General features: G+C 34.7%; 1 protein-coding gene across 1 annotated transcript in view; it reads left to right on the top strand.

Annotated features, from left to right (window-relative positions):
• Nucleotides 1-14,997, top strand: part of LOC123630640 (multidrug resistance-associated protein 1-like) — an 83,662-nt gene that overhangs the window by 36,995 nt on the left and 31,670 nt on the right. The window contains exons 10-15 of the mRNA XM_045540462.1: nt 2,630-2,714; nt 2,809-2,875; nt 3,245-3,371; nt 7,250-7,426; nt 10,517-10,684; nt 11,855-12,017. Coding sequence (XP_045396418.1) covers nt 2,630-2,714; nt 2,809-2,875; nt 3,245-3,371; nt 7,250-7,426; nt 10,517-10,684; nt 11,855-12,017 — 787 coding nt within the window. The remainder of the gene's footprint in view (nt 1-2,629; nt 2,715-2,808; nt 2,876-3,244; nt 3,372-7,249; nt 7,427-10,516; nt 10,685-11,854; nt 12,018-14,997) is intronic.

The following is a 14,997-nucleotide window of genomic DNA, read 5'->3' on the forward strand; positions in this document are numbered from 1 at the left end:
CACTATGCCATCACAGCATTCATTTTCTGTTTTCTTTTTTTTTTTTTCTTTTTTTTTTTTTTGAGACAGAGTCTCGCTCTGTTGCCCGGGCTAGAGTGAGTGCCGTGGCATCAGCCTAGCTCACAGCAACCTCAAACTCCTGGGCTTAAGTGATCCTACTGCCTCAGCCTCCTGGGTAGCTGGGACTACAGGCACCATGCCTGGCTAATTTTTTCTATATATATTTTTAGTTGGCCAGATAATTTCTTTCTATTTTTGGTAGAGACGGGGTCTCGCTCTTGCTCAGGCTGGTCTCGAACTCCTGAGCTCAAGTGATCCACCCGCCTCGGCCTCCCAAAGTGCTAGGATTACAGGCATGAGCCACCACGCCCGGCCCATTTTCTGTTTTCAACTGAAAATTTATAATTAGGTGATTTATATAAAACTGCATCAAATGCTTTCCCAGAATTCTGCAGCATTTCATTTCTACTGAATGAATAATCATGGAGAAAAGAGCATTGATAATATCAGACTGCCAATAAGTCACCTGTGACATGCCTGCTTCAGCCTGTTTTTAGTCCTAATCTCCAATCCCTGGATGCTATTTAGCTGCTGGATACAGTGATTACAGGACTGCTAAACCACAGGGAATCCAAAAAAGTTATTCCTTGATCCTTTTGTCCTGAGATTTTCAGTTAAATTTTTTGAATGTCAGGTTTGTGTTGTCTAGGCATCCTCCATTGAATTCTTTTCCTCAAGTCTGGATTCATAAACAGAGTGAATCTTTGTTTATTGGAATCAGCTCTTAGATCTAAGAAGTTTTTCTTTATTTTTTATTATTATTTGAATAAAGAATAACAATTGAATAGTAAAAACCAATTGAGCCATTTTTGTTACATCACACTCTTTTCATACTTTTTTTTACTTACAATAACCAACAGAGGGCATAGAAGATCTATTGATATGATGATTTTAACACTTGTTTTCACAGAACACTTCTCTAAAGAAAATGTCAGTTATTAGAGTAACAGTTTTGTTTTGCTTTTGAAATTAGAATCTAGGTAAAGGTCTGGTTTTTCAAAAGTGTTATTCAACTTCTAGTGGTACACTGCAGCCTTCACTTAATAAATAAGGAGACTGATTTTCCAAAATGAAAAAAAGAAAAGAACCATCTGTGTGTACTAATATGAATGACACATTTGATAAAAAAAAAAAACACAGTATAATATCTGTTAACAGTAGAAGTCTCCCAATTCAAAGTAAATTTAAATGTACTAGAAATTTCATGTAAGTTAGTTTCAGGAAAAAAATGTGATTTTATTTATCCTAATAGTAATTAAACATTTTATAGCTATTCATTTATAAATAAATATTATTCTTGCCAAGTCATGGTTTTGTTTATCATTAGCAGCAGAATTAATTCATCAATTTTAAAATTGCTTTTAAAACCTAATCTTTCTAAACCACAATGAGATATCACTTTATACCTGTTAGGATGGCTATTATCAAGAAGTCAAAAGATCACAAGTGTTGGCAAGGATGTGAAGAGAAGAGAACGTGGGAACTTTTATGTACTATTGGCAAAAATGTAAACTGGTACAGTCATTATGGAAAAAAGTATGGAGGTTCCTCAAAAAATTCAAAATAGAAGTACTGTATGAGCTAGTGATCCTACTTCTGGGTATATACACGATGGTAATAAAATCACTATCTTGAAAAGATATATTCACTCCCATGTTCATTACAGCACTATTCAGTTGCCAACATGTAAAATCAACCTGTGTCCATTGACAGATAAATGAAGAAAATGTAAACACACTTGTGCAGGCACACACACACACACACACACACACACACACACACACACACACACACAATGTTTCAGCCTTCATAAAGTATATCCTGCCATTTGTGACAACATGGCAGAATACTATACTAAGTGAAATAAGCCAGACACAGAAAGACAAATACTTATATGCGGAATCTAAAAAAGTATAATTCATAGAAACAGAAAAAGAAGAGTAGTTACCAGGGATTGAGGGCGAGCTGGGGGAAATAGGGAGATGTTGATCAAAGGGTACAAATTTCAGCTATAAGATGAGTAAGTTCTGGAGACTTAATGTATGTCACAGTGACTACGGTTAGTAATAATGTATTTTATACTTGTAAGTATTCTTTTATACTTGCTAAGTATTCTTGCCACACACAAGGAAAAAAGGTAACTGTGAGGTGATGGATACTTAATTAGCTTGATTGTGGTCACCATTTCCAAATATATATCAAAACATGTTGTACACCTTACGTATATGCAATTTTTACTTACTAAAGCTGGAAAATACTAATCTTTCTATAATTATTGATTAAGTAGTTACGGGTTTTCTAGGATAACAAAGAAGAATTTTTGTTTCTTCTCATACTTGCCAGCATAGATGACATTAGTTTTGATCTTTGATCCTTGAAACTGCTCTTTCTCTTTAGGGATAAACTTACTTATAACATTAAAACAGTTTAAACTATGCCTGCCATATTTATATCAATATCTTGAATTTGCAGTGAAAAACTTTAATCAGTCTGTCAATCACAATAAACACTTTTTAGTTTAAGTTCTACTTGAACCTCAAATAAATTCCATTTATGTTGACTTTGATAGACAAGAATATCATTGGATCGTTTGGAAGACTTTCTCAATGACGAGGAGCTTCTTCCTCAAAATATTGAAACAAACTACATAGGAGGTCAGCACTTCGTCTTTGCATTCAATTTTATTTCATTTCTGAGTTGAAGGTAATTAGTTCTAAAATGCATCATTGTACTTGCTTTTCTTCCTAGATCATGCCATTGGGTTTACAAATGCTTCTTTCTCCTGGGATAAAACTGGGATTCCGATACTAAAAGAGTAAGTCGTGATTTGGAGAAATTTTTTTTAGATTTTAATATTGGGTTCTATAATGCTCCATATTTTTATTTCTTTGAATTTTCTAATAAGATGAATATATTTAAATTAATAAGACTTTTTAAAACTTCTCACTGCAACTTTCATTTTCATGATGGTTTTACTGTCCTATTTTCATTTCTTCTATCTGCAGCACTAGATTGTTGGTTTGTTTGCATTTTGAAAGGCAAGGTCTTTATAGAAGAATGTGAAAAGCAACCATTTCAGGGATGACGCTCAGGGCTGTGTGCAGTGACCTACCTAGGAATATACATTGAAAACAACTGTAACAAGAATTTCCTATATCATCTCTCTCCTTTTCTTGTCGTGCAGCTTGAACATAAAGATTCCAGAAGGAGCTTTAGTGGCTGTTGTAGGGCAAGTTGGGTCTGGAAAATCATCTGTGCTTTCTGCCATTCTGGGAGAAATGGAGAAACTTACAGGAGTTGTCCAGAGAAAGGTAAAAACAACAATATGTTCTTTCAGTATTTCCTGGTGTAAGAGGCTATAGCTAACTCATCGTTAGTGCCCAGAAGAATTTATCAAATGAAACAGCAGATGCAAGTATTTAATGGACATTTCTAGATTATAACAAACATTTCAATTTCCATAGAAATCGATTAACTATGGATGGATTAGGAACAGAATTCTGTTTGCCAAATACTTCAGCAAATCATTTATGAATGGTTATGGTAATTGTTTGATGTTATTAACTGAATTGCAACCAATTATAGAGAAACGAATGTGATTTATATTGTAATTTGATTGGGTTTCTAATTATCATTCAACAAGGTTCCCTAAGTAATTACAGCCATTCCGTTTCTAAGAAGTCTTATAACTGCTCATGGGTAGGATCTTTCACCTATAAGAAATCTCAGAAAAATAAAAATATAAATAACTTACACTTAAGAATCAGCCTATGGACTGTGGGGAGGTCTACTCTTGACTAATTGTTCTATTCTTAAAAATCAATAAGAATAAAAGTTCAACAAGATCTTAATCAGTTGTTTCCTTTTTGAAATGCTAGGCTACCCAATGAGTTTTTCCTTCCAGCCCAATCCATCCTTTTCACCTGTGACAAGATGGAGATGCTCTATGTATCTGTGATCGGTTTCTCTTCACACAACTTTTTTTTTTCCTCTCTGGGAAAAATCAACTCTAACTCCTTTTATGTTTCCTTGGCATATATCTTTCCTCATATCCTTATATCTTTCCTGATTCTAGTCCTTTAGTGATTACTTTTTCATTATTCTTTTTGTCTCAGCATTACTATTACCTAATTTAGGATCAAATATGTGATTCCAATGACTTTTTCTGAGAAGATTGTACTTAATTAAAACCACTACTTTTTAACCTTAAGTATACTATCTTTATAGCCTTCCTTATGCTGTTCATAATGATTTCATAGAGAAATCATCCATTTCTCTATGGTTCAAGATGACTGTAACTTTCCGCAGTCCTCACTATTCTTTACAAATAATGAGTGTCATATTAGGCTTTTTTTATATTTTCACTTGGGTTTTTCAGCTATTTTCACCAAGCAATTATTGAGCACATACTATGTGCCTAGCACTTAGTACCAGAAAAACAAACATACATAAGATATGCTCCTCTTCTTTCAAATTCTAGTGGGGGAAATATCAAGATCAATTTTGAGAAATGTTTAAATCAGATACAAAAAATTAAAGCATAAAATACAAATTTTACTTTGAATAGTTAGAAAAAGAATTGGAAAGGAGGTAGCCTTTCATTTGATCTTGAAAAATAATTAGGAATCAGTAAAGATAAAAATGATGTCAATTCTAGTTCTCACCTGATGCATTAATAATGATAATGAGCTGAAGAGTCTGGGGTGAGGATTGAATAAGGTAATGTGCAAAGACCTAGCCTAGCTCCTGGCACAGAGTTAGCTAGCTCCCTATGAATATGTATGATTATCATTATCTTTATTATGATTGCCGAGGCTCTCATGGTAAGACATAAGGATCATTTCTGATATCTTTGAGTGTTTGTAATTAAGAACATGTTCATGGTGATGAAAGAAACCATAATAATGCCATTGCTAATGGTAAAAAGCAGAGAGAACACCCTTTTTATATTAACTTATAGGTGTCTAAGTCAGAAGATGTCATCTGTCTCTATAACTGGTCACTTTGACCTCCAGGAAGGTTTTGATCTGGATCAATGGCAGGATTTGAAGTATCACACTCTGATTTATTTCCCCAAATGTTTTTTTATCCAGAATTTTTGTCATCCTAATTATCTCTAGTTACATAAAATGATCATTATAATGGTGGGACCAACTTAACATTTAGAGTTTTCAAAGTGCTTTCAGATGATCGCTTTTTTGAGTTATATTTTATGTCACAATGTTCACACTCTAATACTGCCTGTTCTCTCCAAGCTTTCTCTAAGGATCCCTCACTCTTCTCAGTATCAAAGCCTCACACCAGACACTGTTTATGAGACTGTTCAGTAATCAATCAGTGTTCTTCTGTGACAGACTATCAGACATTTGGAGACCATTTTTAAACTAGCAAAACTTCTATTGTAGTTTCATTATTAAGAATGCAAGAAGAACTTATTTTCATTTGTATGTGAAAGGCAAATAATAATTGTAATAATAATAAAAGGAAACATTTACATCTCTGCATAAATTAATCTGCTCTTTTTCTCATAATACCAATATAAAAGGCTATAACTGTCACTGTACTATTTAGTTTCTTTTTTTATTGTATATCATTTTTCCTGTGTTCCTTTGTCTTTTCTCCTGTATTCTTTATCTTCTGTTCTGTTTAACTTGCTCAATATGTAGCAAGTATTCAAAATATCTACCATCCATAGGCTGATTTAATATGCAATTCTAAGCAAAGGTTAGATTATTCACTTCACAAGGCAATTCAAGAGCAATTACTTTTGTGTTCAAGATCAGGTCAGATCAGAATTGTATTGTTTTTGATCTAAAGCCATTCTGTGTCTTACATGCTCAACAAAGAAGAATTAAAAGTTAATCTTTGATCTTTAAAGTAGTCAGTAGAAATCAAAGGGCTAATAATAGTCGCATACATGTCCACGTCAGAAAGTACTTTTAAGTGTCTGGTATTGTTACAGAGCGTGCAGTAGGTAAAATACTCCTAAATCAATATTTGGATAGAGTCCATGGAGCAGATTGAAAGGTGGGTCTCTAGTGCAAATACTATAGGGTTTTTTCAGGAAAAGAAGAGTTAGTTAAGAGGATATTTTATGCCGCAGACTGTCAAATACTTAGTAATCATTTCAAGCCATAAAATCATCAAATAATGAATTTTGGGTGTGGTGATTAATATGGAAGACATGGAGATGTGCCACTCAGATCCTCATTCCAGGAAGGACTTGCCACCCAACTGTAGCAGTATAATTAGCAAGTCACCTTCAAGGTTGGTCTCAGTTGAAGACAGCAGCTGGAGTCCCACTTCTGTTCAGCCTAACGCAGGACAATTCTGATGGGCAATATTCCTCCATGGCTTCTGGAGGGTTGGCCAAAGCTTTGTTGGGTCTGCCTCACAGTGTTACTTTTCCTTCTATCTAACCTGCTTTCCTCCTTTCCTTCCACAGTGTTGATCCCCAATAAACAACTTGCACCCCCAACTCTGTCTCCAGTGCTATAGACTGAATTGTGCTTCCCCAAAATTTGTATATCAAGTTCTACACCCCAGTACCTCAGAATGTGACTGTATTTGAAGATAAGGTCTTTATAGAGTTAAGTTAAAATAAACTCATTGGGATGGACCCGAATCCTGTATGACTGATGTCCTTTAGAGAAGAGGAAATTAGGACACACAAACGCGCACACGCACACACACACACACACACACACACACACACACACACAGAGGACCATGTGATGCACAGGGAGATGACAGCCATCTACAAGCCAGGGAGAGAAGCCTCAGGAGAAACCAACCCTGATGACACCTTAATTTCAGACTTCTAGCTTACAGAATTATAAAAAAATAAATTTCTGTTATTTTAACTACCCACTCAAAGTTTATTGCAGCCCTAGCAAACTGATACACTCAGCATCTGCTTCCAGAGAACACTACCGGAGGCAGATAATTCTGATAGACATTATGAGAGTAAATAAGAAGCACAACTTAACTCATCTGAAGGAAACTCTAATAAACATATATGAGATAAAAATAGGATACCACGATCTATATATTTTTTTGAAAAATTAAAAATTCTATTTAAAGCTAAAGAAGGCAAAACTATAGACTAAATATATTCCTTTAATATGGTATATGCAACTTCTCCTTTCCTCTTGTGAAGAATTTTTTTTTTTACTTCTTTCTCTTTTAGGGTTCTGTGGCTTATGTTTCTCAGCAGGCCTGGATTCAGAATTGCATTTTGCAAGAAAACATTCTTTTTGGCTCTGTCATGCAGAAGCAGTTTTATGAGCGAGTATTGGAAGCCTGTGCTCTCCTTCCCGATTTGGAGCAGTTACCAAACGGAGATCAAACTGAGATTGGAGAAAGAGTAAGGAAAATATAATTTATCATGTGCAGGAATAAAATTCCATTCAGCTGTGCTAATAAAATGTTTCTAGTCTTTTTACTGAGGTCTTGAAGAGCTATACAATTTTGTTACACTATTTCTATCAAAGAGATAGTAGTATTAAGGACAGATAATTTTATATCATTGACTATTTGGAAACCATATTAAAAATCAGTAGGAAATTCTGTTGTCAGTATCCACATGGGGGAATAAAAGCTCATCAATTAGGTCATCAACATTTTTATTTTGCATACTGGCACAGTGCTATTCACTTTCTCATCAGCAAATAATATAATAGTTTTATTTGTCCCTGTATCTCTTGTACACAAAGTCAAGGCTAGAACAGTAGCAAAATAGCACCAGTCTTTAGTGTTGGCACTGAAGTCCAGGTTCTAAGGAGGCTTTGAGACAATACAGCTATTAATGTGCCTACTTCACATTTGCTCATTCCTGCTTAAGAGGAACTTGCTTCCCAATCATCTTACTCTTTGTCCCATTTTATTTTCATTGTGTTAATGAATAGTCATTGCTCTGCTCCGTGTTTTGGATTTAAAAAAACAAATAAGAGGATATCAGGAGCTGAAGTATGAATCCTGAGAGATTATTCCCAACACATGACTAAAATCTCCATTAATTAAACATGAATGCAAAAGTAGCCTTTGCCTACGATTCATGTGTTCTGTAAGGCTGAATAAATAAATAATCCTTACTGAATGCTTTGAATTTCCTAAAAGAGAGTGAGTATAACATTGTTAGGCATTTTTACCTCTGACTTTATAGTCCCATTATATAAATAGTCCCATTACATAAATTGACAAATAAAATATATTATACAATAAAATTATAGAAAGTAGAAATATATAAAATCTAGGGTGAGCCAGAATTTACTTTGTATCTAAACTTACTTCATTTATAGTCTATTACTTTGCAGATGTATTTTCTCCATAATGCTGTATAGATTTTTTTCCAGCCCCTGTTTTTTTTTCTAGCATATTTACTGTCCCTAAGCAAAATGGTGTCATAACTAAATTGCAGAAACCTGACTTCTTCTTCAAACTTGCTAATACATACTGAACAAAATGCTGATAAATCCAATCTCTAAAAATGTGGATTATCTCATATTACTTAACTATAAAGAATTTTAAAAAGAAGAAAATCTAAACTAAGAAGTAGAGATTTAGTATAGGCATTAAATGCTATTGCTATTAATAAATTCTTTATATTATAATTATATTTATCACAATTTGACCTTGAACTTTAAACATGTAATTGAATGTTTCAAAAGGAGATCTGTTTACAGCTGTTTATGAGGCAACAAAGACAATGAATGTAGAGATTTTCCTCATTTGTACTCATCTTTTCCTTTGGCCTTCTTCAACCTACCACAAACATTTATTAATTTCCTATATGCCCCTGTTCTGCTATGGGGTACACAATGGTGAGTAAGAGAACTATTATCCTACCTTCAAGAGACTTGTAGTCTAGTGGACCTCTGCCAATGACATTAATCAATTGCCTACCAATATTTATCAATCACCTAGTGTCACACACTAGGTGTTGGGAACATAGGGATGACCTAGGAAGGAGCTTATAGGCTAGTGAGAGAGATTGACATGGAAATTGCCAATTCCAGCTATGGGATGAATAAACAAAGCACCACAAGACAGGATGGGAGGAAATGAATAACTTCACTTGGAACATAGAGGGGAAGGTTGCTCTCAAAGAGAACTTTTAGTGTGTATAGCCCTTAAGTTAAAAAGGGAGGATGCAGCCAAAACGAACAGCTTCTGCCCAGTATAAAAGGGCAGCATGAAAGGTTAGTCTGATTGGCAAACCACAGTCACCTCAGGGCAGCATTAGGAGAGTGGTTGAAGAGATGAGTTAATGTCAAAATACAAGCATCTTTGATTTCTGCTAAGAAATTTGCTGTTACTCATGAGTGATGAAAGGAGGGAGATGTGGGTACCCAAGTTTTTTAAGCAAGATAATGACATAATTATAGGAAAAATGATGATAAGACAGAGGATGGATTAGAGAGAGGAGTGATTGGGTGATAATGGCTAATGTTGATTGTGCCCATACTTGGTGTTGGATTTTTCCTAAATATTTTTACCCTCATCTTATCTAATGCTCTTAACAAACTCATGAGTTGGATGATATTATTTACATAATCACACACAAATACACACACATCACATTATCACATTGCTTTATACACACACACACACACACACATGCACACATATATATGTGCCTCTCCCTTGCTAAACTGTAAACTGTGACCTCCTGATGACATAGGCTCTGTTTCACTTACCTTTGAATCCCAAGTGCTAGCGTAGCACCCAGAATACGGTCCTACTCACCAGATGTTTGTTGAGTAGGAAGAGGATGAAAAATGCAAAGAAGCAATGGTTTTTTACAATTATAGGTCATTGGCTAAGTACTATGCCTCACTGAGAGCTTTTAAAGCAGATCTGTAAACACTAAACATAAAATAAATCAAGTAAATTGGTCCTGGCCCCATAATTCGCCATACATGGCTGTATATGTCAACTTTAATTCTCACATGGGGTGATGAATATTCCCTATTCTTGCTTCTTAGCATTGTACTTGTGCCAACAAGACTTGTACTAATCTTTCTACAGGAGAAATAGGACATGTTGATTACGGTTTTGGTGATTTAGCTATTATTCTCAATTTCCTATGTGTCAATTTAAAAATAATCACCAGTGTCAGTATATGGTTGGCAGCCAAAAGTCTGGTTTAATATTCCACAGGCATGACTTCTCAGAGTTTGGGATTTGAAAATTCTTTTCTCCTTAATTGGTAGCATCTTGTTTCGATAGTAAGCAGTTAAGGAAAAGTAGATATATCTGCTAATTAGCACAAGTTAGTAGTGCTAGGAAGTGGAATGGGGATAGACCTAGGAAATTATGAATAAAGAAAAGTTCCAGCATTCATTTCGGGTTGTCATCTATCCATGCTATGAAACATTATTTGGATGTAACCGTATATGCTTTGAGATTTACATATTTCTCCTCTGGTCTTGTTTTTCTTCTGCTCCATTTTCAGGGTGTGAATATAAGTGGGGGCCAGAAGCATCGAATCAGTCTGGCCAGAGCTGTCTATAGCCGGGCCGACATCTACCTCCTGGATGATCCCTTGTCTGCTGTTGATGTTCATGTTGGAAAGCAGCTTTTTGAAAATGTGATAGGGTCCTTGGGGCTTTTGAAAGACAAGGTAGCCAAAGTATCATGTACTGCCTTTTTAGGGGTTAAGGGAAGGATAATCCCCCTAGTGCTGTGCCTAAAAGTCCATTTATTTTTTTTATTTAAACAAAGTAGTCAAATTTCACATAAAAAATGTGATGTATATATTGCTTATTTACAGAAAAATTTCAGTGGATATTTTTTCAAGTTTTACTTGTAAGTTTACTTTGATGACAATTTATATGATTGTTACCTCATCAACTGATACCATATCCCCAGGTGATTTATGTATCATAACGAATTGTCTTTAATTTAGTTGACTTTTTTTGAAAAATAATATTTGGGTACACATTACTTTTTAAAAAATAGAATCTTTTTATTGGTTACAACTTAAAATTTGGTATTGTTAACATAACAATAATAATGGTTCAACTGTTTTGCGAAGGGGCAAAGAAGATGGAAATTAATATTTACCAAGCTCATACCATATTTGACACCTTAAATTAAATCATTTGGTTCCTATAGCAAATCTCTGAGGTGAGCATTATCATTATTCAAGGACTTCAGGGCACAAAATGAATTGGATGAATGGATATATGTTTCTCAACTTAAGAACAGCAGAGATTTTTAATAGTCTGATTAAGAAGCCACACTCATTTCTTTATAATATGTTCATGGATTTACTAATATAGAGCACTCTGGAAAAAATTAATGTATAAAATTACAAAATATATGCCTCAGTAAACAACATACACATTTCTTAATTTATTGAGATGAATCCAAGATAAAAAGGTCTCATTCAATTATATGTACAAAGTAATATGAAAGAGTTAAAAATAAAGACTATGAATTATAACTTGGATCAAACACTTTTGTAATGGGACTGTACATTTTTAAAAAGTAAGCAAGAATAACATATATGGAACTGTTTTGAATTCACTGTGAAATTGATTCATTTCTAATGAATGAAAAATACCTGAAACAAAGGGTTAAAGTCACATTTGCAAACTATTTTCTCATCTACCAGCATTTCATCATCATTCATTGTGAAATATATAGACACTGCCTTAAACTGGCACTTCCCAAAAATGACACTCTGAAAGAGTAAAGGTTAAAAAAAAAAGTGACTGCAGCTTTCTTTAAGATAAATCATTTGTGTCATTTTTTTGTAACCGACAGAATAAAACACTTTGTTTTTCAGACTCGTATTTTAGTGACAAACAACCTCACACTTCTGCCACAAATGGATCTTATTGTTGTAATGGAAAGTGGGAGAGTAGCACAGATGGGAACATACCAGAAGCTGATCTCTAAAACCAAAAGCCTCACTAATTTGCTTCAGGTCTTCAGTGAACAAGAAAAAGGTAAGGACACAACGAAAAATAAACTTAGACACAATATGCCTATCCATTTTGAAAGTCCACTAATTGCCTTACTTCTTGCTATGAATTTACATTCATCCTGCTTAAGTCAAGGGCTGGGTATCTAGCTTTCCATAGGAAAGAAACAAATGCAATGAGACACATCAGCTAACAATCTAGCTCGTTTATGATTTTTTAAAAAAGTTTCAAATGCCCCAAATCTGTTTCTTCATCTTTGAAATAAGAGATTAAATGATTTATAAACTCTATTCCAGATCTAGAATATAATGAATATAAACATTCTACCTACTTTTAAATTAAGAACAGGGAGCATAAAACCATGTGAAATAAACAATAAATATTTTAAACATATGAGTTACAATATAGAGAGTTTGAGAAAGAGAAACAAAGGAAAAAATACCTGTGGAAAGGCAAAAGGGAAAATAACTGCCCAATTTTTAAGAATTAATAATTGGTTTTATTTACTAAGCTTTGTTCCTATAGTCCTAGAATTTTAAATTAATATTCATAGAGATTTTAAAATGAATGAAATGACTTGATCTTTGCCTAATGTGTTGGACACAGGGATGTTTGAAATTCAGCATTATCTTAATATTCCACCGAGATCAGTCCTTGTCTACTCTGAAAGTTGGATGATGTGCCATCACCTCTTTTCACAGATATAGATGGTTTCTCATGTAGATCATCATATCATAATCCTTTTCTTATACCTTTTTCCAGAACACCCCTGTGAACTTACTGTAAAACTAGTTAACTATTTCATAACTTCAGGGTAAAAGAAGAAATATAGAGCTATACCTCAGTATTTTCTATGTGAACTGGTGACTTACTTCACACTTTACCTGGATGTAAAGGTCATAAAAATATGAAGTTAGTCTATCAAAAGATCAGTGCAATTTATTATTTTAATGCCATGAAATCCTAAAAACAAAGTCATTTTGCTGATATGTTTCTCTTTGGGATCTAAGCCAACACACATTAGCTGTGTACTACTATTTTTTAGTCCTTGTTTTCACCCCTTTCTTACATTACAAATATTCTATTTGTAAGTACACTCAGAACTATACAATGCATCATCAGCTTATGGTAGCCATTCAGAAAGGAAGCACCTCTTCTTTTCTCAGTGGCTAGCAACTTTGGAAATGATTCGTTGCCTTCTCAGACAGGTTAATTAACAATTTATGCTTTCTGGATAGGAAAGAGATGTCTATGAATGTCTCCTAGGACTAGACAGAGCATGGAGTCTGCCAGTTGCTCTACCCCAAGCGCTTAGGTAGCCTCATGCTAGAAAAATAACAGGTGCTTAGTAAATGTTTGTTAAATAGATGAATCTGGAAGTGTGTCTCCTCAGTAGTTAACAGGATGATTTGGAATGCTATGGACCAGTGTCTTTTTTTTTTTTTTTGGTCATTTATTTTAAAGGCAATAAGAAATATACATTATATTGCTTTGGAAAATGCAGCTCTAAAAGCAGGCAGTGTGTAAGACTTAAGTTCAATATTTAATTTGCCATAATATGTGAACAGTGTATCTTTTGAAAGTTGTGGAATTTGCTATTGTTTAAATCCCGTTTGGGAAACAAAATCCCATCTCTCCTGCATTTGTATAACTTCTTATGTACAAGTGCCTTCTACTGTAACAGATTGAAAGCAATAAAATTCTTGGAGTTGGGCTGACACGAATAGATGTTACCAACTCACCATCAGGAATATGCCAGAATTAGAAAAATGTAATTCAAGCTTTTTTTTCTAATGATCTCAATGTTTCTGTCTTTTCCTTTAAGATTCTAGAAGGTGGAAAGTAGAGAAAAATTTTATACTAGGAATAGAATATGTTTTTGAAACTAAATATTTCTGGGATTTTGATTTTTTGAATGGTGGATTAAAAAAATTATAAGCTTGTAAAAAGCAGCCATAAAATTACTTTACTCACAATAAACATCAGATAAATAGATAGATAAAGATCTGTAAAAGGTTAGCCCTATATAGTGTAATTTCTTTAGCCACCAGAGAGAGGAAGGCAAACATAGGTTTTGATGATGTAAAAAACACCATTAAACAATAGCTTTAAATTGGGATAGATTCAGTGTAATATTCCTACAGTACTGTCCTTAGATCTGGGCCAACCTAACCCGGTCCTATACTCCATGCTTTAGAGAGTCTCCACTCTGGCCTTCTCTGCTGGGCTTTGTGGCCAAGAGACGAAGAGATTGTGACCCACCACCCCGCAGTGTCCTCCCTATCCATCACTCCTTGCCCACTGCAGATACTCAGGTCCACCCTCCCGAGGGGAGACTGCTCTGCAGGCATGCACTACTCTTTGGTCTGAGGATATTTTTTTTCTTAGGGCTGGGAAGGGTGGTGGGCAGAGCATGGACATGGGAGCTGAGGTGTCCACACATGTGCAGAGCCTCTCACGGTGCAGGATGGGGCTGGGGTGGGAGAGAAGGCGGGTAAAGGCTTCGACTGGGACCGCCTCACCAAGGACTCCATGACCCCCAGAGAAAATCTAAGAAATCCAAACATTCTGCTCTAGACCTTGCCTTCCAGGTGCTTGGGAAGGCAGATTTGTCAAAGTAAACAATAGAACTCATTTAAGAGTCTATTAGTTCCATCTATAACTTTTTAAAATAATTAGAAATACAGCATGCTGACATTAATAGATGTTGTGCTCTTGCCCTGGTTCCACAGATGTTAGGTGCAAGCCTGTCCCTGTGGGGAATTTCTTTTTCTTATTTGCATAAGTAATAGCGGAAAATTAAATTCTGTTTGAGGGCATTTTTGCTAAGATTTAGGGGAAAGGAATTACCTGTCAGGGAGTGGGATTTAAGAGGTGTTGTTTCTAGTTGTAAAATCATGCTGTGATCTACCATTTATTTATTATAATTCATTTTTTTTGCTCTTGAGTCTATCCAAAAATTCCTTTATAATGTACACAATCATACCATTTAAACAATTTTTGT

Source organism: Lemur catta, chromosome 1, assembly GCF_020740605.2.
Source record: "Lemur catta isolate mLemCat1 chromosome 1, mLemCat1.pri, whole genome shotgun sequence".
NCBI lineage: Eukaryota > Metazoa > Chordata > Mammalia > Primates > Lemuridae > Lemur > Lemur catta.